Source organism: Myotis daubentonii, chromosome 1 (genome assembly GCF_963259705.1).
Source record: "Myotis daubentonii chromosome 1, mMyoDau2.1, whole genome shotgun sequence".
Taxonomy (NCBI): Eukaryota; Metazoa; Chordata; class Mammalia; order Chiroptera; family Vespertilionidae; genus Myotis; species Myotis daubentonii.
The window spans coordinates 140802020-140828653 of NC_081840.1; the positions used below are offsets into that span (position 1 = coordinate 140802020).

Sequence of the window (26634 nt, forward strand, 5' to 3'; positions counted from 1 at the left end):
GGCTGTTTACCCAGTGTTTAGCACATAGTAAGTGCGCAATAAATACTTGTGGGATTCATTAATTCCTGTCTTATAACTGACTGACTGAATCAAAATCCCTAACAGCGGGGCCAAAGAATCTGTGTTTTAAAGGCACACACAGCCCTAACCAGTTCAGGATAGAGGGTCGGCCCCTGGACTGAAGGGTCCCGTGCTCCGTTCTGGTCAGGGGCACATACCTCAGTTGCAGGCTCCATCTCAGCTCTAGTTGGGGTGCGTGTGGGAGGCAATCAGTCGATATGTCTCTCTCACATCAATGTGGTGTTTTTTTTCTCTCTCTCTCTCCCTCCCTTCCACACTCTCTAAAAATCAAAGGAAAAAGACAAATATCCTTGGATGAGAATTAACAAAAATAAAAAAAAATATAGGTACACACAGGTGATTTTTATGTGAACTAAAATTTAAAAACCATTATTCTAAAGTATTTCAGCCAATTCTAAGATAAATGGGAAAATGAAAAATTGTGTCTCCAGAGGCCCCCACACTAGCTGTCTGGTCAAAGAATAAAGTAAACACAGTAATATCATCCTTGAGTTAAACTTGCCTTCTAATCACACACCTCCAACGAATGTTGAGCTGCCACCTGCAGTGTGCCAGGCTCTGGGTTCTGAAGTGGACAAAATAAATATGGGAGTGGAAGACAGAGTACCTTTATTTTGCTTAATAATAGCCCCAATGTGTAACAGTAGTAATGTTGACAATTCAGATACCAAAGGGAAGCCATAAAGTGCTTTCTTTAAGTGAAAAGGTGAATAAAGACAATAAGCTGTTGAGAGAGAGAGAGAGAGAGAGAGACCACATTTACTTAACTTTTATTACAGTATATTGCCTAATTGTTCTATGTTATTATTAGTTGTTTATCTCTTACTGTGCCTAATTTATAAATTAAACTCTCTCATAGGCATGTATGTATAAGAAAAAAACATAGTATATATATATATATGGTTTGGTTCTATGCAGTGGAGGTCTTGGCACGCATCCCCATGGCTAAGGGGGGCATATTGCATTTGATAAGCTTGCCCCTTCCTGCTGCCCCACAGCTCGCCAATACAGAAATGGAACCAACTGTATGATCATCACTGCTTTCCTGGAAGACTTGAATGACACCTCTGATCCACGGAATTCAGATATTATCTTAAAGGATTTATCTTATCCTAAAAGACTCCAATCTTCCCAAATAGGATTCTATATCTTTGGCCCTTCGAGTTTGTGCCGGAAGCTGCTCATTTTATTTCTAGTGACAACCAGCCTTTTACCAGCTTTTGATCTTGGGCAGTCACGTTGCCTCTCTTGGCCTGTTTTTTCATTTGTAAAAGGAGACAATTAAACTGGAATCAGGATTGAGCCCCTTTAAATCTAATGTGCCTTAATCTGTGATACCTTACTGCCTAAACTTAACAGAACATGATTAGATGAGGAGATAGCGATTGTCAAGCTAGTCCACCTCAAACTTTGCAAGGCAGACGGGTGATTGGTTTTAGTAGACCAGGTAAAATTGGGAATTTGTAAACAATTTCTGGGAATTCTCTCAATTTCCATATTCCACAAAGGCACTACAGTAAATGTAATGTGCTTAGAACTTTATATAAAAGATAAATATCTGCATTTCCCCTGAAAGGTGAACATTTTGCTTATAGCAGGGCTGGAGTGGGGTGTTTCGGCAGTCTGGTCTAGGAGAGGTGAAAATCACTCCTTCCAGGTTGCTCCCAGGCTAAGCTGTGAAGTGAAGAGAGAAACACAGGGAGTGAGATGCCCTCCCCACCTCTGCACTCCCTCTGTCCCTCCTGTCCCCGTTGCATAGAAGTTCCCCAAAGGTGGCTGCTCCGAGGTGGAGTGCATCCTTTGTACCTAATGCACATTCAATGCCTTTGTTCGTTACCCCCCTGTCTGACTAATCACTATTAACTTGTCCATTACCATCGCCAGGTAATTGCCTTTTAACTGCTTTTCTTTGGCAAGCAACTTCGCATAAATCAGTGGTTCTCAATGCCTTCAGGCCTAATGTCTGCTTTATATGCCGACTATTTGCAGCACCTCCTTTATTAGCCTGAAATGAAAATTGTAGAAAATATAACTTACCTGCTCACTATATAATGCACAAATTATGTTTTTAAATGGAGAGATGGTAGCACAATAACAATCAAATAACATTTCAATATGCAAAACCTTAGGCATGATCACACTAGGAGATGTAACGAAGCAGCCCAATTCTCGTGCTATATCTGGACTCACAGGGACAGCCACGGATGGACTATTGAGCTAGTGACAAACACTACTGCCCCTCTTGCTGCTCACTAAATGCTAGTAGCACCCTCCCACCATTTATTGTTCCAACCTCCTCCTCATAGCGTATTTCTCCAAATTGCTTTAAAAAAACACACCTAGATCAAGGACCTTGCTGTGAAAAGTTCAACCGGTCTGGCAAACTCAAGAGAGCTGTGTTGGTTGAAAGAATATTTCACTCCTTCGGGCCTCTGTACCTACTCTGTCCGCCCCTTGCCTGTGCTTCCCCAAATGTCTTAGATCGGAATGTCACCATACATTACAACTTTCCCAAAAATAAAAGCTAACATTTATTGAATGCGTCCCATATGTCAAATACTTTTAAAATACTTTGCATTTATTAACTCATTAAATCCTCATAACTCTATGAGTGATATTATTGCCACTATGTTCTAGGGTTAGTAATAATAATGCACACAGGGAAATTAAGAAACGTGACTAAGATCACACATCTCGCCACATCTGGCTTCTTGGAGAAATCAACTCCTCTGGTTGTTATAATAGTGGAGTTTTATAGCAAGCAAAGCACTATTTGTGTTTTTATTTTATTAAAGAAGCATTATGGGGATGAAAGGATGTTTTTTCTCCAATTCCTGTTTGAAATTTGAGTTTATGAGTTCTTGGCCTGCTTCATGATTGTATGTAATTAGTTAGCTTTTTGGCTTAATATTTCATTCAAAGGCTTCAGAATGCATTTTCTCATCTTGGTATTTTGTCTGTATGTGAAATTGCAGGTCCATCCATTAGAAGATTTGAAATACAAGTCTTTTTCTGCACTCTCCCTCCATTGCCAAATGTCTTGCTCCAAAGCAGCCTTGTTTTAACCGAATTAAGAGGATGACCTGAAAAGCAGGGTCTGTGCCGAGTGCACAGTGGTCAGGGGTCCCCGGAACCTGCCAGATACTGCAGCCTTGCATCATTCAGGGAGGAAATGCATTTCTTTCTGAAAAGAGACGAGACTTGTTTAAACTGATTATTATTATCAACGGTTTAGGGTTGGATTTTTACCCTCATGTTGCCGCTTGTCAAGGACAAAAAAAGTAAATTATTCAAAGCAAATCTATAATCTATTTTTCCTTCCAGGGGGAAAATGATCCCATCTGACCTTGAAAGAAGGATCCTTGAAGCCAAACAAAAAGTAAGTTTTTGTAGGGAGCTTCATCTCTAGCCCATGACAAGCTAAGGGTACAAATCTGTAGTCCGATCCGATGGAGAACACACTTTGGTTTTATTATTAAAAAGAGGACCCGAACCTCAACCTCCCAGCTTTAATGAGAATATGGAATTTTGCATCTACTCATTACTTATTTCTCTGGTTTGTAGACCTGTATTTCTAAAGGTCTAAGTTGCTGAATAAATAATACCCACAATAATATTGTAGGAGTTTCCAAAGCATTTGTCTTCTTGTGTGAAGAGGCTTGGCATCAAGAAGACACATTTGAAAGATCAGAAAGTGGAAAATATCAGAATGCTAATGCAGCGTGTCAGTTACTGCTGTGAGGTTATTGGAAAGGGGCCATTTTTTTTTCCTGCCTATACACATACTGGTATGCCTGGCTCTCTAAACGCCTTCTTTTTCAGAAACCATTTAGAACTCTTTAGAAGTAACAAGTTCTGGAGACCTGCTACAGAGTCCCACAAAGCTCTGGAAAGTCATGTACATCCCTGGATGGTTCGCAAGCCAGAGAGCTTATTTCTAGAATTCTCTTAATTGAATTTCCACTGAATATAACCTACAGGTCCTAGTTCAACGCTGTAACACATTTTGATTATTATGGACTCAGGAATAATTATTTCTATTTATATGCCTTTTCCCCCCCCTATAAATTGGCAGTGGGAGGTTCCCCTTGTTCTTGTACTGGAACTAGTTCTTCTAAGGTAAATCACCGATTAAGCCTTTGCTGCCACCTACAGACTGACTGTGTAACATCATGTTGTAGCATGTGGAGTAACATGTTCATCTATTTGAGTCATTCTTCTGGCTTCTTTCAGCAGCCATCTCTTATTTCAATCAATTTCATTTAGCCAGGGCCAGGCAGACTGAGAACTACTAACACGCATAAAAGTCAGGGGTTATTGTTTAGCTCCTTATGAATCCTCTTCTCTAAGATTCCAAATAAGTTATCTGAGGATTTTCCAAAAAGGCGTAATAAACTGGTTGGAGTTCCTTCTCATTGTTCTCTTTTCTGCTGATTTATTAAGTTGAGGTCCTTTTATGAACAAGAAAGACTAGAAAGTTAGCAAAGGGTAGGAGGAAAGGCCAGAAAACCTCCCTAGAAAATATAAGTGACTGGTGAGCACCACAAAGCGTATTCACCTCTGGGTCCAGCGTAGCCTCTTCTGAGAACCAGAATGTCTTCTGTTCCCGAGGAATGGCCTGGAGAACTCCAGTCCTGGAGTGTGAATATTGTTCCTACCAGGCTCTGAGGTTTCAATGGCCTTTCTGATGGCTCCAAAAATGCACCTGTATGAGAGGGGGGATTTCCTTGTTTTTGCCAGCTATTTTAAAGAATCTTTGAATCCCTGTTTTACATGTCTTCTGGCTTTCTCATTTGCATAGGGATTTGTCCCTTTCCTTGTGAGTGCCACAGCTGGGACCACCGTGTATGGAGCATTTGATCCCCTCTTAGCTGTCGCTGACATTTGCAAAAAGTATAACATCTGGATGCATGTGGATGTAAGTATCCCATAGGCCTGCCGCTAAAATGTCCTTGCGCATTTTGCACCTGGGGCGCGTGGAATGAAATTTGTCCTCTCTCTCTCTCTCGTTCCCTCTCTCTCTCTCTCGTTTTCGAATGGTAATGTTTCAGCTTTTAATAACTGAAAAGACAAAAATAGCTCACAATTGACAAAATATACAAATTCACTGGAAGCAGTCTGAGGTTGATTATGCCTTAATGTTCCCGACATGATAATATTCTTATTTCTTTGGCCAGTACCTGAGCTGAGCACTTAGTTCTTAATCCATTGAACCACAATGTCCTTTGTACACACACCACACACACATGCAGAGCTTACTGCCCTGCAAGAATGCTCACATGGATAAACAGGAATTGCATTTATATAGGAAACACAAAGGTTCAGAAAACTCAAGTCAGGTATTTATAGATACTGAGAAGAAAGCAGACTTGACAGCTTGCTAAGAAATACCTACCACCACATTTCCAATTTCTTAGCTTGATCAGCTAAGGTAAACTAGATGTGAGAATTTTGACTGTAGGCTTAGTCACACTAAAAAAAAAAAAAAAAATGCCCATGAAAACATTTTCAAATGAAAAACTGTCCATTTTTAGAAGGACAAATTGCAGGGATTTAAATTTAGGCCAGTATTTTTCAAAGTGCGGCTCAAGATTAGCTGCTATCTGCAAACTGTTAATGATCCAGGATTGAAATAAGGAGTTGGTGTCAAAATATCACTAAGCACAGTATTTGGTAAAGCTGACTTTTGTTTTTATTATTATTGTGTGGCTTTCTCAGTGAAGGAAGCGTAAGCTGATTCTGGTGCAAGAATGTTGGTGAGTAGCACTGACTTTAGGTCATCCTGGCTTTATGATAAGTATTCAGAGAAAATTATTTCCCCTCTCTTTAGGAGCAGAAAACATTTAGAGGCTAAGCTAGATAAATTTCTATTATTCCAGAGGTATAGTCTGCGTAGTAATTGCCAAACTTCTTTCCCTCCCATGAGTCACAATGTGAGTTGTGCATTAGGCTACCAGAGACCCCTTTGTTTTACACATGAAGACACTGAGAAAGGGTTGAACAACTTGAGTACCTTCAGTGACCTGGTCTCGGAACTGGGAGTCTGTTAAACCTTGCTAGCTGATTCAGGAAGACAATTACCCTGACTGCCTTAAAAATAGCAATGTCTGTGTGTCCTACGCTAGCAGATGCTGTGGTCTCCCAGGATTATAATTACAACAGAGCTAGGAGGTCTTTTAACCAATTGTATTAGCTTTCTTTGAAACATATCAAGTTTACTACTTATTCTCTTTAATGTTTATAAATTCTATAATTAAGCTAAAAAATCTTAAAAGATTACACATTTGTAAAAGAACTGAAAATACAACAAAGCTGGGGGAGCAATTATACCCTAACAGTGGTGGTTTTTTCCCTTTAAAATAATCCCGGGAATATTTTTTACCCACAAAGGAGGTTAATATCTTCCAATGAATCTTTATCTTGACATCCTATTTTTAAAGATTACTCTACCAGTTCAAATCTTAAAACTTGAGAAAAAAATTTAAGGGCCATGTTCTAATTGCTCAGTTAACTGACTGGTACAAATCTCTCCTCCTTGCTTTTTTGGTGGTAGGTTGTTTGTTTGTTTGTTTGTTTGTTTTGCTTTTGACAGAGAAATTAGCTTATCCAAAATTACACAGCAGTGAAATTGGATTGTGAAGCCGCGTCCTCCCTCTGGATTCACTCAGAATTGCCAAAAGAGTTTTCCTTGCAACTTGGAAGATGTTTAAAGGGTCCCCAGCCCATGTTCTCAACGCTACACTGTACAGATAATAGGTTTCCTTGCTCTGAGATGAGGAGCTTCACTAGGACTGAGTGCTGGCGACGGGCTGGGGGGAGAATCTGTCTCTTTCTCTTGCAGACTGAGGGAAGGTGGCCCCCGTGTGGCTCCTTACACCATATACATGAGGGATGGAGTGTGAAACCTTAGAATAGACCCCTAATTTAAACTTTGAAAATCTAGTTTAATTGATTTAGACTCCCAGTTCCGAGACCGGGTCACTGAAGGTACTCAAGTTGTTCAACCCTTTCTCAGTGTCTTCATGTGTAAAACAAAGGGGTCTCTGGGAGCCCAATGCACAACTCACATTGTGACTCATGGAAGGGAAAGAAGTTTGGCAATTACTACGCAGACTATACCTCTGGAATAATAGAAATTTATCTAGCTTAGCCTCTAAATGTTTTCTGCTCCTAAAGAGAGGGGAAATAATTTTCTCTGAATACTTATCATAAAGCCAGGATGACCTAAAGTCAGTGCTACTCACCAACATTCTTGTACCAGAATCAAAGCCACACAATTAAAAAAAAATCTGGAAGGTGGCCAACCCCTAAGTTGTCTGGGGTCAAGGAGACGCTCACTGTTCTGAAAGACACCAAACTATAGAAATTTAAGCAATGAAAAACTTCTACCTTTTTCCTTGTATGATCTTCCTTTTTCAGGCCGCTTGGGGTGGGGGATTGCTGATGTCCCAAAAACACAAGTGGAAGCTGAGCGGCGTGGAGAGGTACACACATTTTCCTTGTTCACAATGTTAAGCGTGAAAGCTAAATGTTGAAAGCAAGTTACACCCAATTTCTAAGAGCTGTTGTATACAGGTGAGCCCGTTCTGTGCAGTCCTTGTGTGCCTTGCCTTGTGTGGTTATATATGTGTAAATACCGTGTGTAATCAACAAAAAGAAACCAGAGCCTATATCGAATGGTGCAGGGGGAATATCTCTCAGACACACAGATTCCCAACTGAGGCCCACGGTTCACCAGAGAAATCAGGAATGACCTTTCTAGGATCTCTGAACCATCCACCAAAATTGTTTAAAACTTTCCTAAAGAGACCTATGGCTTTTGGGTTCCATGAAGGATGACATCCACTGCTTTAAAGAAACCAGTAAATAATTTAGCAAAGCAAATAAACACCTTGTAATTTATGACAGGTTTGGGTTTCAATGGCCACTTTACTTAAAGGGGAACACGCTTTTATTCCCATGATATTTTTTTTCCTGATATAACTCTGAGGGACACTGCAAAGCACCTTTATTCAGAAACTAAGCAGTAAATCATTGAGAAAAAGCCATAAAACACAAAAGAGATATTATTTGATTAGTGTAAAGCATATTCGGATCCAAAGCAAATAGTAAACAAAAATCAGAGAATGAAAAACCAGCCTTGGGCTCTGGACCACATGCAGAGGGAGCTCAGAGTTCCCTATTCTCCCATCACGACACCGCAGGTCAACTGCAATGGTGAGCTCTGACACTCCAGGCAACTGAGCAGGCCTGAATTCACTGGAGGCTGCCAGATTCCCAGCGTGCCCTGCCAAGTAGCCAGATGCTGCCCAGGAAAAGCTTTCCACTGGCTCTGCCCCCGGACAGCTTGGCACAATTTCTGTTCCAGGATGAGGAGTCAGGCTGGTGGCACTCAGGAGCATCTGTCCCCACTGGTCCTGCAGGGCAGCCAGGCCAGAACCAATACCCAGGGAATCTGGGAGTAGAGAGAGGAGTGGGGTTGCTGAGGCGGAGTCAGGGGCACCCTGTCTCCTTAGTGAAGAGAAGACTGGGAAGACTCGACATAGACCAGCAGGGTCGCTGTCCGGACTCGCTGCCCTTGCTCTGATGGCAGGTGCCTGTGGGTGTGGGTGGATGAGGACAGGCCTGTCGCTTCCTACAAGGAGCCACTTCTAGTCTCTGCTTCTGGTCCTTCAGGGCTTCTCACAGGCCTCACTCCTTTTCTCATGAAGATCTGCTCAAAACCCAGAGCTTAAGAAGGAGACAATGAACTAAACAGGGAGAGGCAATGAACAAAAGGGAACAATTGAGGAGGCGCCTGTTTAAATGATCAGAACAGGAATTAAATTCATGTGATTTCAACAGAAGTGTCCTGTACACAGTACCTTCTCTTTTCTGCGTTTCTTTGTGACGGGCACAAAAAGTGAGCATCTGTTATTCTACCTTTAATGCCACCTGGGACTCTGAGTGCTAAAAGCCATGCAGCATCCTACGCTGATGATGACTTAAAAGCTGCTAAATTACCTTCCCTGAGCCTGGGAAAAACACACCCACGCACCTTTGCACTAAAGACTGTTATTTGAGAGCAAGGCTTAGAACACTCGCAATGGAACAGAGTCCTCTGCCACTGCCGCGGGTCTTGCAACTGTATAGTAATGAACTCTACCCAGTGGAACAGCTAGACATGAAGTCCTAAAAACGAGGGATTGATGGTGTTTTGCTTTGATCAGAATCCCTTCAATTCCCTCCATTTATCTGAGATGATCCAACAGGCTGACTTATCATCCACCAAAAGCACACTTTCGTTGGTGAATAAGGTTGCAGGGCCCGTGGAAACCCCTGGGCATAATGTGCATGGGCACAAATTTAGGAAAACAATTGGCTTCACCCGAGGTATCATGTTTTCCCAAGCGTTAGGACTCACGCTAAAGTGCAGGAAATCCATAGTTGATTTTTGTCCCCAAATCCAGAGGTTTCCTCGTTGTCACCAGGATCCCAGAGTGCTGTTCACATAACAAAATGGTACAAGCTCCCAGAGCCCTGCTTGGCATCCCCTTCAAGAACCAGCCCAATTCTCCGAAAGCAAACCTCTTCCTCACTAGCACCGTGCAAATGGCCAAAGATGGTGTCACTGAGAGTGCATGCCAGGAGCCCCCAGGCTCCAAAGTCTGTTTCTGTGCACTGTAAACGGACTATTCTTTTTTAAATACCTCCATTGACTTCAGAGATGAAGGGAGAGGGAGGGAGAGAGAGAGATAAACATCAATGATGAGAGAGAATCACTGATCAGCTGCCTCTCTCACGCCCCCCTACTGGAGATTGAACCCACAACCCAGGCATGTGCCCTGAACCATGACCTCCTGGTTCATAGGTTGAAGCTCAACCACTGAGCCAAACTGGCTAGGCTTAAACTGACTTTAACCCTCCCCCAGCAGGCTGCTACATTAATCCACTACTGTGGTCCGCTCACAAGGCTCTCGGGCCCAGCTGAAAGTTCCGGTGCCGGGAGCCAGTCCATGCCTGCTGTTTCAAGGGGCCTGGCATATATGGCATACTGTTCTTAATATGTTTGCTCACCTTCTTGGCACTATGTGTTTTAACCAAGGTCACCTCTCCGAGAAAGGTTGTTTCCCCAGGTAGGGATTTTTTCCTGAAGTTAGGGAGGGAATAAAACCCCTTAAGTAAGTGCCAGGCGGGTAATTAATCACTTTAACTACGAACAATCATGCTTAAGCTACATAATCTTTACTCCCTGGAATGGAGATCAGAAACGCCCTAACCTTTGTAATAGAGATTGATAGGATTGAATCAACTGGTATAAATATAGATGTAACAAGACAGCAAGAGACAGAACTTAGGAGACAGAACCTACACGGAACGTTTTCTAGAGACAGAAGAACTTCGCTGGAGAGAGCATGGCAGGGGATCCTGGACTGAACCTGACTGCGGAGATTGGCAGGAGAGCCTGACTGGAACCTGGTGACTGAGTCTGGCTGGAGAACCTGGAGAACCTGGCTGGAGAACCTAGCGAGGGAACATGGCCACAGAACCTGGCTGGAGATCCTAAGCAGAACCTCTCTGGAGATCCAGACCAGAACTTGGCTGGAGATCCGGGCTAGAGATCCTGGCTAGGCTGCTGATCAACTGAATGCTGTCTCCGTGTCATTCCTTCTTCGCCGACTCCGTCCACACCTTTGGGGACCCCTGGACCTGCTGGGGTTGGACCCCGGCATTCCGGTGCAGCTTCTGCCCCGTTACCAATTTTGCCATCATTTCCGCTCCAAGAGTCAGAGGTTCCGAAATTCAACTCACTAGTTGTAGAACCTCCTCCATATGCAAGCCTCGCACTAGGCTCCATGAGAGCACAAGGATGAATATGATAGGAAGCCTGTCTCCAAAAGGCTGAGACTTCATCAAGGAAGACTGACAATCAACAATGGATTAAAATTCAAGGCAGAGAAAGTAAAGGCCCAACACACAGACAAGTGAGCTGTGTGGAGGGACCAGGGAGGAAGGATTCCTCCTGAACATGGGTGGGCATGGGAGCTTTATCAGGCAGAAGTGGAAGAAACAAGGTGATGAGCAGGGACTTCAGGCTTGAAAGGGTCTTTGGAGAAAGTTCAGATGAGTTGCTTGGAGACTGTGATGGAGTCCTGGCAGTGCCTAGGAAGCTAGTCGATTGTCTGCAAGTCCTGCCCAGTTGAAAGGGTCTTTGGAGAAAGTTCAGATGAGTTGCTTGGAGACTGTGATGGAGTCCTGGCAGTGCCTAGGAAGCTAGTCGATTGTCTGCAAGTCCTGCCCAGGGCACCTGCCCGCAGAGCCAAGTCAGGCTCAGCCCCTGGGCCTCTATTACTCATGGAGACCATTACATTTCTTGGACTGGGGAAGAAAGCAATTGAACCCAGGAGGTGGGGAAAGACAACTGCAAGGGGCGCTGTCAGGGAGCCAGGAAGAAGAGAATGAAACCAAAGCCTCACAGGTTTGGGAGCTGGATGCCTGGGAGGAAAATGGAGCAGGGAGCGAGGCACAGAAGATGAGGACAAAGATGAGGCCTGGGAGGATGGGAGGAGCCAGTGAACGAGTTCCTTTGGGGTCTGCTGAGTCTGAGGTGCAAATGAGGGCACTTGGCTATGTCTGAAAACAGCCCAAGGGGACTCAGTTCTTTCAACTTGTGGAAAATCACAGACACCACTTGTCTGAATCCAAGGGCAGAACATTTTGAAATAAACCGGAGGGTGTTTTTTTATAAATTGCCAACATTTCTCCAATAAATTAAGGCCGCGTCATTGAATCACTCTGCTCAGCTTTTTGCTGTCTTTGTGAGGCAGCCCCTCTGGAACAGAGCAGGACAGTGACAGGTAGCTGTGGACTTGGTCACCTCCTACTCTAAAAAGACGCATTGGCCACTGCATAGAAATAAACACCTATACTCAGAGAAATGGAGAAAAGCTGTTTTCTTTTCCATTAGACTCATTACTGATGGCTGAGTTTCCTCAGGATGAGGTAGATAGCTGTCCAGTATTATAGGATGGCAGCATCCATGTACCCACTGTTACCAGCTCATAAATAATAAAACTGAAATCAATAGCAAAAGCCAACCTTATTTAATGCTTATGGTATGTCAGACACAGTTCTAAGCACTTTACTGTACTATTATTCTATTTACAGACAAGGAAATCTAGGCATATTGAGATTGACTAACTTGCTCAAGATCACTTAGCTAGGAAGTGATAGAACCTATATGCAAATACAGATCGTCTCCCAAGCTGGTTCCCTTAACCACTGTTACCTACTGCTTAGAGCCCAGGCACCTTGATTCTGGTCCTGAAGTCATTTAGCCCTCCTTCCAGGGCTAGTATCCATCTGGCCATGAACTGCCTATGCTTCTTGCCTCAATTCCAGCCAAGAAGAGCTGGACTATTGACTGATCAGATAAGATCCCCAGGCCAGTAAGTGTTCTCTGATTGGCTGCTGAGCCTGCCATTCATCCAATATCTTTCCCAGCTTCTCATTTCTCCTCAAGGTTTTTGCACCTCGCGTGCTGGGCACAGGGTGAGCCCAAGGCTGTTGTTCAGCCAGGGGGCCAGCGCTCACAGCAGCTGTCATGGAAGGTACTGCTACTCTCCTCCTTCTGCGAGTCTCTTTATACCAAGGTCACATGCAGCTTCTCAGAAGTTGTGCGCAGGGACTCACTTGCCTGATAAGCGTAGAAAGTGAGCAGTAGGAACTCACTTAGGGACAACTGCTTTTCCTCGGACCTGGAGGAGGAGGGGGTTGGAGCAGTAAAGTCAAAGTGAGGAAGAGAAATTGAATGAAGTCCGAGAAAGGTGCAGAGATAAAACTTGATCCAGGCCTTAAAGAATAAGTAAAATTTAGCCAAGAGGCAAAGGGAAGTGCCATTCAAAAAGAAGAAATCACATTAAGAGACCCTGGACCAGAAGTGCATAATTTTCTGAGAAAAAAAAAAATAGTCCTGTGTGATGGTAATGGGTACAAGAAAGTGAAAGGACAAGATCGAACACATTTGATGCCATGCAGGTATCATAACCATACCCTGTCATTTGAATTTGGGCTGGAGGCAAAAGGAAGTTGTCAACAATTTAGAAAGAGGAGAGGGCCATAAACAGCTAAGAAGTAAATATGGAGCTGGGTGGAGGATAAAATGGAAACCGAGAGTCAGTTAAGACATGATTGCTGTATCTAGATTAAAATAATAACAATTGTTATTATTAAAGGAATCTGAAACAGAACTATGGCTTAGACTTTTCAAACAGCATAAATCCCTGATCTGAGAATCACTAATACTGTTGATGGAAGAGCATTGTATTTCTCCAGTGTGTTGAAACCAAGTTGATTGAAAGCTGCTGTTGGAGCTGTAGTGTGTCTCTCCCTTGCAGTCTGGAAGGATAACTGGATTCAAGAAGAAATGGAAGCAGGGATGAGCTAGAAGCTAGTATGAAATGACACATTTGAGAAATTTGGTAATCGGTTGAATCAGAAGAAGGAGAAACTGGGTTGGGAAAAGGTCAAAATTCAGCAGTGGGAGGAGCCATGGCTCTGAACTCCAGGCCACCACTGTATCAGGAGCAGGGACTGGGGAGACCTGCACCAGGGCAGCTCCTTCACTTGCCTGCTGCTCTGCTCCTTGGTAGCCAAAAGGGGCCCCTGGACTGGGTGATTCCAGTCGTTTGAAGGGGCTCTCAGACCACCTTGGAAGTCAAATGAATGCCTCCATGGAAAAAGAGAAAAGGATGTAGATCCGCTGGTTCTTTTACAAACTTAGTGTCTTCCTGGTGTCTGAAAAAGTGCCAAGAACCCCGAAGCTCTGTTGCCCAGGCACAGGGAAGCAGTCTGAGCTTGTCGTGATGCCACCTCTTAACAGGACTTGTTTTCCTTAGGGCCAACTCTGTGACATGGAATCCACACAAGATGATGGGCGTCCCTTTGCAGTGCTCTGCTCTCCTGGTCAGGGAAGAGGTATGTCATTCCATCTGTGGGGTTTCATAAGAGTAAATGTGTGCAGTGACAGATTCAGAACACGGATGATTTTACAGGCTGGAACAGCCTGTTAGATCCAAAAAGGGGAATTGTTAATGAGGATAATTGTAAGGTCTGCTCTTATGCCCTCGGATAGTCTGGTTACAATTTGACTAGACAAGACAGTCATGTGTTACACGTGGCTAAATTGTTCTACTTGTGAAAAAGCCTAGGACGTTAGGTTGTAATCTGTGGGGTTAATAATGGGTCAAGAGAGAATTACTATTCACAAAGCATTAATGGAATGAAAGAGTGAAGATTCAGGATGAGGGAGGTGGCAGTCCTCCACATCCTCTGGTTAAAACCCACCTGGCGGGGGTTGCTTATGTTTGTGCCAAATGGTATATGTGACCCTATCCAGCTAGAGCTTAAATAGTAGAGAACACTTGGTAAGCTTGTAAAAGAAGGGTTTGAAAGAATTAATGATGTTTAAAGGAAATAAGGAAGGAAGGAAAAGAGGAAAGAAGGAAGAAAGGAAGGGAGGGAGGGAGGGAGGGAGGGAGCGAGGGAGGGAGGGAGGAAGGAAGGAGGGGCCTGAAAAGATAGCCTGTGTTTAAATTACTCTCACGTGGAAGAGATTTTGTTTTTCTCCTGAGGTTTCAGGGAACTGGGTTAGTAACTCTGCTTGGTACAGATTTGGTGGCAAAATTAGAATACACCATGATTTTATGTCTGAGTTGGAGGTCAATAAATGAATTGACTGCTTTTCTGAAAATTAAACTGCCCAAAAAGTAATGAATGCTTTATGTAGAAATAAATGCCTCATCAGGGGAGGTGACTGAATGAAGTTGGACAATCACTTATTAGTAAGAGGATAGAAAGGATACCCTCATTGGGAAGGAATAGATTCATAGCTCCTGGATTCCTTCCAAATCTATGACGCTGTGACAGCATTGCCTTTACTGGGAACCAAGGAATGATGCCATTCTACATATTCTGCAATGAGAGAATTCTTAGTCTTCAAAAAGCTTGGGATGCATTAAGTTAAAGAGTTAAAAACAAATTTAATTATTTCTGGGCATATCAGAACCTTTAATATGCAAATATCTGAAAATAAGGGATTTATTATATAGAATTTCCTACGCTTACTTGACCATGGGAATATCTTTGACAGTAACTAGTTTACAGCACAGCACCTATTCATGTATTTGTCATAGTTTAGGACATAATAGTTTAAAACTTTGTAATGGCCCAGAACCAGGATACTATCTGACCAAGTCCCTTTATGTGAAAAACATCACTTTTATTTATCCTTTTACACAATGAGACTAGTGCTCTCCAACCTTTTAGAGCCCATTTGCTGTGAGTGACCTTTCCTATCCCAGTAGAAGCTGGTCTGATCTACCTACCATTCCACACTCTGGGATGGCTCCCTTGGGATTGATGGAACCTTTATGCAAGCTTGTAGAACTGAGGAAGGTTGATACCAAGTTTCTGTGACCATGAAACAAAACAGAATCACCTGAAGCAATTTTTTACTTTGTTGGTCAAGTGAATTTTATTTTTCAAATTCTATGTCTTTCTACTGCCCTATTTCAATTATATTGGGTAATTTCCTTTAGTCTCAAAAAAATAACTTAATGCAGTCCACTAAATATGAAGGCTGAGCTCTAGTTAAGATCTTAGCTGCAATGCTTTTGTTTTAGTTTAGATAATTTTTTAAAAGGGTTCTCACTGATAACTTCTACTAAGTGTTCACATTTTTGTCTTTTCTCTGGTCATGAGTCACAAGAGAAAAAAATTCCAAACCTTCTATAAAATCACAGTTACGCTGTGGATGATGTAAGAGTCAAGGGATTCCTGGGGCTCATGACAAACTGAAACGTGGTGGGGTTTCTAACGAGGAGACGGGCAGTGCTGTCTTAGTCAAGAGAGCATGATTCATTCACCGTTCTTTGGAAAAGTTCTATCACTTTGCCACTCATTTTCCATAGTAAGCTTATGGTCTTAAGGAGCTTTAATGGTCATCGACAGTGCGACTTTCCTCTATAACTCCCATACACAACTGAATATGAAAATGCAGTGCAGACACACTAACCACTCTTGAGAGAAGGGCATGACATTTGACATATTGGTTATTTAAGACATCTCAGAGTAATAATGTCTTTATTTCTTTTAGATTCCAGCATATAAAAATGATAGCAGTGAACTATCTTAAAAGCTATGACTTCCAAAGAGAACTCAACCTTAACAGCTAAATGATAAAGTACTTGAACTAAATAGGAATGAAACCAGAGTAGAATTACACTAATAATATTTTACAGAACCAAAGAGTTCCCAAAATATTATATTTGCAACAAAACTAGAATATCAGGATGTTCTCCCAAAGTATGAGCATTACACTCTGATTGTGATTTTTTTTAATGCCTTCTCTAATTAAACTCTGGTAACATCTGACCCTGAGCCATTTATCCCAGAGTTGACTTAGCACAGCCCATCCTGTCCAGACATTGGTCCCACTTTTTTTCCCATTTGATTCTTACTGCTTTCTTTCTCTAGGATAGTCAAGGTAGCTCACTTTTATTTTTCCTTAATAATTTCCATCACAGAGTTACTCTAATAGAATACCTAGAAAGTCAGTAGAGTTTCCTAAGTTTTCTCTCCTCTTGTAGGGATTGATGCAGAGTTGCAACCAGATGCACGCCTCCTACCTCTTCCAGCAAGATAAACACTACGACCTGTCCTATGACACTGGAGACAAGGCCTTGCAGTGCGGACGCCACGTTGATGTCTTTAAGTTATGGCTGATGTGGAGAGCTAAGGTGAGCATGTGTAGATCAGCTGAATGTCGACTAAAAACACAAACTGCATCTTAGTGTGATGTGTTAATAATATGAATTATTGGTGTATTCTCAAGCTATCAAACAGAGTGGGCTTTTCATTTCATCAATTGGTGGGAATTACAAAATATCAGCCAATAAGGTGAGGTAAGCTTGATCTCTAAATATTGTTCAGTACCATCCTTTTTGTCTCCTTTCCTTGGCATTTTTATTAAGATGATGATCATCAGCCACATTTACACAAAAATGTTTCTCTCATGCTTCATCAGTTCCTGCTGCTCCTCTTCCATCTAAAGCCTCCTCACCAGCATGGTGCAGCCGCTTGGTTCTTCGAGAAATAACTTGGAGGACATCAGGTGTGAATTAAACAGCAGGAACAAATGAAGCCTGAAATGAAGGCAAAGGATCCAGTTTCTAAAGTGCTGAAATGAAGGCACCGGGAGAGGGGGGGGGGGGGAGAACAGTCCCAGCAACCACATAACTTATGAACACACGGTCTCTTAATTCCTTATGTAAAACCTTAAGCATCTAGACAGACAAAATGCCCATTTGGCTTTCAACTAAAAAAAAAAAAAAAAAAAAAAAAAAAGCTGCATTTTTTACAAAGTGAATTGATAATAATTATTAAAGTAATAAGTGTAGTCCTGCACTCTGGATCAGAGGTGAGGATAATTGCCTTCTCGCCTCAAAAACTGTCTAGGAATGCCAGCCAGGGAAGGGGAGGTCATCTCTCCCGAGAAGATCCAAGAAAGAGTGAGGCACGATCTTCTCTCTGACATGCCCTCTTGCTCTCAGGAATGAGGACACAATCCGAAAAATCAATAATCATTAAAACCTCTGTTATCTGATACGCCTGAAGAATGCAATGTTTCAGGTGAATCCACATTTTCTCCCAAGATAAACTACTTGAAAGATAGTATCCTATGTATAAATTACTATTCCTTAATCTCTTAATGACTAATGGAACTAAGTGCACTGATGACAGCCATCACGTTAAGTCCAAGATTACTTGATTAGACCAAATTTATTTTTTAAAAAGTCTCCTGATGTAGGATTCTGGGAGGTGCTCTAGACTGCTTCATGGTGCGTGTGTTTAGCAAGGGCATTGTGCCTGCCTGCAACTCTGTTCTTATTGAGTAGAACTTTCATTTTGTCTGATGAGTATTTTCCTTCTTGACAGAGTTCTTCAGTGGTGAAAACTTGGTGGTAGAAAAAATTGTTTAAAATTACTCCCCCTTTTTTGGCCTGCAGGGATGGTTTAATACGTAACTAGTGAGTTTTCACAGTAAATCTTTGTTTCTGTATCTTTATGCCAATTGACAGGTTTCATTTTATATATAAATATATTTTTATTGATTTCAGAGAGGAAGGGAGAGGGAATGAGAGATAGGAACATCAATGATGAGAGAGAATCACTGATCGGCTGCCTCCTGCATGCTCCACACTGTGGATCAAGCCTGCAGCCCTGGCATGTGCCCTGGCCAGGAGTCAAACCGTGACCTCCTGTTTCATAGGTCGATGCTCAACCACTGAGCCACGCCAGCTGGGTTTGGCAGGCGTCCTTTTAGTTTTCTGTGATTGGCCTCCCTAATTTCAACATAGATAACAAGTGGACTGGCAAATGGCTGAGGACTTCCACTCCCTTTGCAATACAATCAAGCTCACTTTCGGAGCATTCATGTTACCTTATTATGCCTCTGTGTGGGAAATCACACAGGCACCGCTATTCCCACATGACCAGAGAGATTAGCCAACGTCATACACTGGGCAGGATCAGAGTCATGCTGGTCCTGTCATATCCTGGATCAGGTGTGTGCAAATTTAAATTCAGCTCTAGCCTGGTCCTAAGGATCCAGTTTAAAGAACAACTAACCTCTCTCCCTCCTACCTAGGGTCCATCCCAAGTGGACCCAAACTTCCAGGTCAGTCTAAGCCAATCCTAATTTCTTTGGCATCCACAGAGTCATGGAGCAGATGGCATGGGTGTTGGTGTGAGCATTCAGGCGTCAGCCCAGTCCTTCCTTGGGCTCATCAGGAACCACTCAGCCTCCTTAAGCCAATCAGCTAGGGCAGCAACCTCCAGAGAAATAGATTGCTAAACCCATGAGATTTTTTAAATGCAGCTTATTCTTAAATATGTGTCAGATACTAAATGCCACTGCCCATGCTGGGTCCCTCTTTTAGCTAGAATGACGGGATTGTGTGTAAACAGGGAAGTGGGTTCATCTTGTCTCCATGACAGTTGCTCGCTCTAGTTTGCATTAGTCACTGGTGGGCCAGTTCTAAGAGCTCCTGGGATGAGCATGTGCTGCTTTTCTAAGCTTTCCATTAGCATGCCACAAGCACTGAAGGAAAGCCATTTCAAAATGCCATTCCCCAGAATGTGAGGGCGATCTGGCTGTGACATCTGTCACCCCATTGATCGCCAGGGTTGATTCGGCTGATCTGGCTGGCTAGGCAGGTGTCCCCCTCCTCCCTCACCGATCCATGTGCGTCCCTCCCGAAGCTGCACGCTTGGTCGAAGAGGAGGACCTCCCCCCACCCGCCCCGCCCCACCCCCAGGAGAGGACCAGTCTTCGGTCAAGGGTATACGAGTAGCTGCGCTCCCCTGCTAGAACCTCCAAACAAGCTCTCAAAAAGCCATTCCCTAGTGTGGCCTGACGTCAGTTCAACAGTCCCGGTCCAAGGCTGCTGGGCTGTTTTTCTAAGTCCAGACTCTGGGCTTCCGGAGCTGAAAGCTGAAAGGCCTCTGTGACCTTGTTGGCCCATTGCACACACATCAGCCATTGGTCCTCAGAGGAGAAATCTAATGAGCTTCGCGGGGTGACAGGCTAGCGAAGCATCTGCGTGCCCCTCAAGATTCATTCATTCATGTGTTCCACAACTATTCACTGAGACCTACCCTGTTTGTTCTATGATGGGGGTACATTTTGTGAACAAAAGCGGGGTCTGGAAATGACTGATTTACATGATGGGCAGGGCCTAAGCAGGCCTCCGTTGGGGGGATGGGGGTGGTCTCTAATGATGCTTCTTATCCACAGGAAGCGAAGAGCCCAGCCCTCCTGTCATTAATGACTTCCATGATTACCCCTATGAATGCAGACGCAAATTTTCCCCTTGAGTAATCAACATAATTGCCTGGGGAATGGAGGCCCTGGAAAGAAAAAGAGTCTCCATGGAGAGCAGTAATGCCAGACGGGAAAGGGAACAAAAACACCTGAGGGGGAGAACAGTAAAGGAGAAAGAATTGCCAGAAAAGCTTCCTCAAACACTCCCTTATGTTAGGGAAGACACCGAGGTGGCAGGAAGACCATCTGTCTCGAGGGATCACTTGTCCGTAGCTCAGCCTGGGTGCTCCCCACTTTGCTCGGTCTGCCTGAGGTTCTCTTCTTCTCTCACTTAGGGAACTGCTGGGTTTGAAGCACATATTGACAAGTGCTTGGAGCTGGCAGAGTATTTATACAATATCATAAAAAACCGAGAAGGATATGAGATGGTGTTTGATGGAAAGGTATGTCTTCTGATTTGTACAACCCCAAAATGTTTAGTCAATTGCCATTCTTGTGCCTGATATATTTTTATATGTCAATAATGTACTATCCAGGTAAGTGGATCATTACAAAGGAGAAGCAGGGATGATGGAGTAGCTCTTCTGAGCTGGAGTAAAAATCAAACTCACAAAAAAATAACTGCAGTGGGAGATATCTTTAATACTATCAACAATGAAAATATATTAATAAAAAATTAAAAAGTAACTGAATAAAGTTGTGAAAGTCAGGCATTTCAAAGGTGATTACGGATTTAAAAGTAGGAATTGTATTTAGAAGCTGCAGCATAAGTAGATGAGAAATGTCCCTGGAATTTTCAGAATTGCCAGTTTGTGCTGAGTGAGTGCGAATCTTACTTTTCTCTATGTAGCCTCAGCATACAAATGTCTGCTTCTGGTACGTTCCTCCGAGTCTGCGTGTCCTGGAGGACAACGAAGAGAGAATGAGCCGCCTCTCAAAAGTAAGTGATACAGACTCCTCTGATATGGCGTTGGTGGTACATTGGGGCTTTCCCATGAATACTTTTATGACATATTCATAGGTCTTCAGGAGAAATCCATCCTTAAGCTTGGTGCATGGACTCTCGCCCCTCTGTGGGCTCCTGCAGAGCCAGGGCATGCAATCCTAGTATATCCAGACTTTTAGCAACTGTACTTGCTGGCATTGACTGCCCTGCCAAGTGAAACTGGTGCTCAGTTACACGCACAGAAGAGACTTCGGGCACCAGAAATAATTGGAAAATATAGCTACTGCTGATCCTCCTGAGATGTCAAGGTCAAGGCTGCCCTATGGGGCCGTTAGAGCTGTGGTGACTCCCAGAAGGTAACAGAGCAGGAGCAGTCATAAGGACCACTGTGTAGTAGGTGGTGTGTCCCAGGCTCAACTTGATCTAGCTTGACATCCTGTCTCTCTCAGGGCCATTTACTTTGGGAAGCACTGTTGTCTCTCTGCTCCACTGATAGGGAACCTGAAACACGGGGAGAAAAAGTCACTTTCCCAAAATCACACCCACATCTGACCCCAGAGACTGAGAGCTTGTGCTTTAAATTATACTGCTTCTTAACCTGTGGGTCGCCAACCTGACCCTTTCACAGGGGTCGCCTAAGACCATCGGAAAACACATATATAGTTACATATTGTTGTTGTGATTAATCACTATGCTTTAATTATGTTCAATTTGTAACAATGAAAATACATCCTGCATATCAGATATTTACATTACAATTCATAACAGTAGCAAAATTACAGTTATGAAGTAGCAACGAAAATAATTTTATGGTTGGGGGTCATCACAGCATGAGGAACTGTATTAAAGGGTTGTGGCATTAGGAAGGTTGAGAGCCACTGTTCTAGAGCATGGGTGTGTGTGTGTCTGGGGCGGAAGGGATGATAGTCATGTTTGCAGGTTTAGAGAAGTTGATTCATTGTAGGAAATCAAGCCAAGGGCATAATGGAGTGAGGATGGTCATATTGGAGAAAATTATAGGTTTTGGCAAAAATAAAAAATGGTCTGCTACTGGTTGAGAGGGAAAAAATTCATTTTTTTCTGGAACTTTTATGGTGACTTCTCCATGGTATATATTATCTTAACAATAACTAATTTTATTTGAAGAGTTAGTTAGAAATTAGGTATTTCCATTTTCATTGGCTTTCACTCCTTTAATTCTCTGACCAGGCAGAGAATGCATACAGTAGTTTGGCTGACTCCATTTGTTAAACTGATAAATTATTGCTGGGCTGAGGGATGGATCAAGATGGGAATACAAAACAAAAAGGATTTTTCATCATTTTCTGAGCAAAAGTCAACTCTGAGTTCCCCAGTTAAATACAACTCTCTTCAAATACCTCTTAGATTTAGCATATCACATAAACTGTAATGGAATGGAAATTATTTCTTGAGAACAGCCATTAGAATATTAGTAAGTTACTGTTACGCTGTAGATAAATTAAATTTGAAAGTCTCCTGGGATTGCAAAATGAATTCTCCTAGTTTTCCCCTATCCCGTGACTCCATTTTCCTAACTCTAATAGAGAGAATTCAGCAATTCAGAATTGAAAATCAAAATAGAACCACATAAATATCAAGATTAAATTCCTTTTATGTCAATAATTTTTCAGAGTTTCAGAAAAGTTTTCCATTAAGTACAAAGCACTTAAACTATAATGTTCAGGTACCAGTAAAACTGTTATACACACACACACACACACACACACAATCCCAGAAGGAAAAGAGCTGAAGCAAATTAAATCATCTGCACTGTCCAACGTAGTAGTAATAGCTATATGTGGCTATTTAAATTTAAATCAATTAAAGTTAATTTCAAAGAACTTTACTTCTTCAGTTATACTAGCCACATGTTAAGTGCTCAATTTGTGACTAGTTCTTATTATTTCCAATGATTCAGATAGAGAACATCTCCATCATTACAGAATGTTCTTTTGGTCAGTGCTGCTAAAGACGCCAAATGGGGAGAAATATGGAGTCTTCAATGTGGTATATGGCAAACAAGAAAAATAAATTGGCCAGTGTTTCTCAGTGGTTAGAGCATGGACTGATGGGTTAAGGGTTCAATTCCCAGTCAAGGGCATGTACCTGGGTTGCAGGTTCAATCCTTGACCCTAATGGGTGTGTGTGGAAGGCAACCAATTGTTGTGTCTCTCACATCAATATTTCTCTCCCTCCCTCCCTTCCTTCTACTCACTCTCTTTAAAAATAAATGGAAAAGGGTAAGAGACCAACCAAAGGGCTTGTGTGCATGCATATAAGCATAACCAAAGGATACAGGCAGTAGGGGAGCAAGGACATGCTGGGGTGGGGGAGCGGCCTGGGAGATGTCAATGGGGGGGGGGGGGGGGGAAGGAGACATATATAATACTTTCAATGGTAAAGAATTTAAATTAAAAAAAATAAATGGAAAAAATACCCTTGGATGAGTATTAACGATGATAAAAAAAAAGAAAAGAAAATTAAGTTAAATTACATGGCTAAGCATAAAATAGGCACTAAAAAGTGTTGAGCCAAAGTGCTCTCTGAATCTTTCAGAACAGGGACGGAAACAATACTTAGAAAACCTACTAGTGAACCGTAGGCCTTTTCTCAGGCCACATACTGGCTTGGGGATAATTATCTAGGTAACAACTGGTTATTACCAAAACAGGCATAAGTCACAGTTTCATGAGGGAGGTAAAGATGAGAATCTGGTGGGTGCATTTCCTGCTGCCCAGTCAAGACTTTGACTGTGCAGGTAGCACATTGTCATGGAGGCAGAGTGGGCATGAGGGCCTAGGGTGCTCTGGAGACATGATTACTTGCCTTAAGGGGCAGCACGCAGAGTCCACATGCAGACAGTTAGCAGATAAGAATCCAAAGGCTGCATATTGATCACCACTTATGTTTCTAGTTCTTCATCATCATCATCTTCTTATATTTTAATTTTCATTATATTTGATCATCATCTGCATCTCTTCTATAAGCATTTATAGTCCTATTAGAGGCCCAGTGCATGAAATCGTGCGCTCATGCGCGGGTAAGGTCCCTAGGCCTGCGATCAGGACCATCTTCTGCCCGCTCACCGGTCCCCAGTTGTGCCCCGCCTCCCCCCACCCCAGTTTCCTGTGGTTCCCCGTTCACCATCCTGCCATCAGAGCCTGTGGGCTGGGGAGAGGGACCAAAAGGTCAGCTGTTCTGCCCACTCATCAGCCCCCAGTCCCACACCGCCGCCCCCCACCCATTTCCCATGGTTCCCCATTCGCCATCCTGCCATCAGAGCCTGTGGTCCTGGGGGAGGGACCAAGAGGTCAGCCATTCTGCCCAGTTGCCAGTCGCCAGTCCCACCCTGCCACCACCCACCCTGGTTCTCTGTTCACCATCCTGCAATCAGAACCTGTGAGCTGTGTGGGAGGAACCGAGAGGTGGTCAATGCACCTCATAGCGATTGGTTGAGTGGTCTTTCTGGTCGTTATGCCCTTATGGTCGCTTGGTTTTTATTTTAGGACTAAAGGCCCAGTGCATGAAATTGATGCACAGGGGGTGTCCCTCAGCCCAGCCTGCACCCTTTCCAATCTGAGAACCCTCAGGAGATGTCCGACTGCTGGTTTAGGCCTAATCCCGCAGGGTGCTAGAGGCCCAGTGCACGAAATTGTGCAATCGTGCATGGGTAAGGTCCCTAGGCCTAGCCTGCAATCGGGGCCATCTTCCACCCGCTCACCAGTCCCCAGTCGTACCCCGCCGTCACCCACCCGTTTCCCGCAGGGATCAGGTCTAAACCGGCAGTTGGACATCCCTTTCACAATCCAGGACTGCTGGCTCCTAACCCCTCACCTGCCTGCCTGCCTGATTGCTCCTAACCACTTCTGCCTGCCAGTCTGATCGCCTCCAACTGCCCTCCCCTGCCGGCCTGGTCACCCCCAACTGCCCTCCCCTGCAGACCTGGTTGCCCCCAACTGCCCTCTCATGCCAGCCATCTTGTGGTGGCCATCTTGTGATGATGTGAGGATGTCTCGTGAGGGCGCGAGGGCCACCTAGGTTTTTATTAGTATAGATACTGATTGGCATACTTTCAAAAGGTCAACTATGGAATTAAAAGTAAATTTGTAAAGAAGTATTTGACCTCATATTTGTTGTGACTCTTCTGTTCTAAATGTAATGGGGAGACTTTAGCATTATAGAATGTCTTATTTATCATTATTCTGCTATTTCATTTTTCAAAATTTTCACTCACACTTCCAAGATTTAAAAACAAAAAGGTTTTGTAATACACAGTGAAAAATACATTTCATGATGCTTTAATCTGAGCTCTCTTTGGATGAAGAAAAAAATGTGTTTTCAAATTATGAAAAAGTCCTCTGGTTATTGTTTTCTAGAGGATTGGAAAACCTAATGGCACAAAGGAGAAAATATTACCCTAAAACTTTTAAAGCAGCGCCAAAGAGCTCTTGCTGATGAGGCACTTAGTGAATTCTTCAACACACAGTCCTCTCTTTTTTAATTGACTTTCTTAATTCAGCAAACTCAAAAATGTTACACACACACACACACACACACACACACACACACACACATATACACACTCACATCCTAGAGATAATTGAAAGCTCTATATAGTCATCAGAATAGTCAGAATTTTATTTTCCTTCTTAACTTGCAATTAGTGATTATGTAATGAAGTAGATGTTCCATGTTCCTGCTAATTTTAGTTCATCAGCATTTTCTGGAAACAACTAAAAGTCACATGTATTTAGACAGCTGTGATTTCTGCCATCCCAGCTAGCTTCGGGAACTGGAGGGACTCAATCTTACTTAATGCCAAAATCTGTTTGGGAGGATGGCTGTGACCATTAATCTTTTGACCTTTGATTTGCATTTATCTGAAAAGTTAGAGGTGATTGTTCTTAATAATTAGTTTCGTTCCTATATGTTTTTCTTGTTTTTCCCATGCAAACTAACTCAGGGTTTAATTCACTGAGTAAAGTGTGGTCCTTGTTTATCAGTTCTAAAGAGCAAGCATAATTGTTGCACAGGTAAAACTAAGGGACGGTTGTGTGATTTTTCCTTAAGTTCCTGCAGATACATGGACTTGGAATTCCTTTTTCTTTTTTAAATCATTGTTTCATTTTATTCCATTCTCACACATTACGTTTTTATGGGATCTTTTTCTTTTATAGCATCCCAACATGCAAAACAGAACCCTTTCATTTTTAGATTTAAAAATATTTAAGCAAAATGTGTAAAACTCATTCAATTCTTTGTACAGACAAGAAATTTTGAAATGAGTTCAAATGCTAATGCACATTTTATTTTATATTTTACATATATATTTAGTAGTGTTTTTCTTTTATTTTCTTTATTGATTAAGGTGTTACATATGTGTCTTTATCCCACCATTGCTGCCCCCCTTGCCCACCCCACCCCCTTCCCGCTCATTCTCTTCCCAGGAGCACATTGACTTGCCCTGCCTCCTAGAACAAAGTGGTAAATTTCATGTCCTTAGGCTAGAATATTCTAGGAGATCTATTTTCAGAACTTAATCCCAGACTTGAAATATTTACATTCTTATTTATATTTATTCCGTTGGATGAGCCCAATGCTCTGGATATAGTCTTAATCCTTTGAGTTGAAAGAAGGATCAGCTCAACAGAAATATCCCTCTTTATATTACCTCCTCATGGAATAAGGAAGGAGCAGGAAGGGACTTAAGAATCTGTTAATA

General features: G+C 42.7%; 1 protein-coding gene across 1 annotated transcript in view; it reads left to right on the top strand.

Moving 5' to 3' along the window:
• Positions 1–26634, top strand: part of GAD2 (glutamate decarboxylase 2) — a 62156-nt gene that overhangs the window by 28336 nt on the left and 7186 nt on the right. Inside the window, exons 9-15 of the mRNA XM_059660981.1 lie at positions 3406–3460; positions 4883–4999; positions 7501–7565; positions 13959–14037; positions 16710–16859; positions 20281–20388; positions 20796–20885. Coding sequence (XP_059516964.1) covers positions 3406–3460; positions 4883–4999; positions 7501–7565; positions 13959–14037; positions 16710–16859; positions 20281–20388; positions 20796–20885 — 664 coding nt within the window. The remainder of the gene's footprint in view (positions 1–3405; positions 3461–4882; positions 5000–7500; positions 7566–13958; positions 14038–16709; positions 16860–20280; positions 20389–20795; positions 20886–26634) is intronic.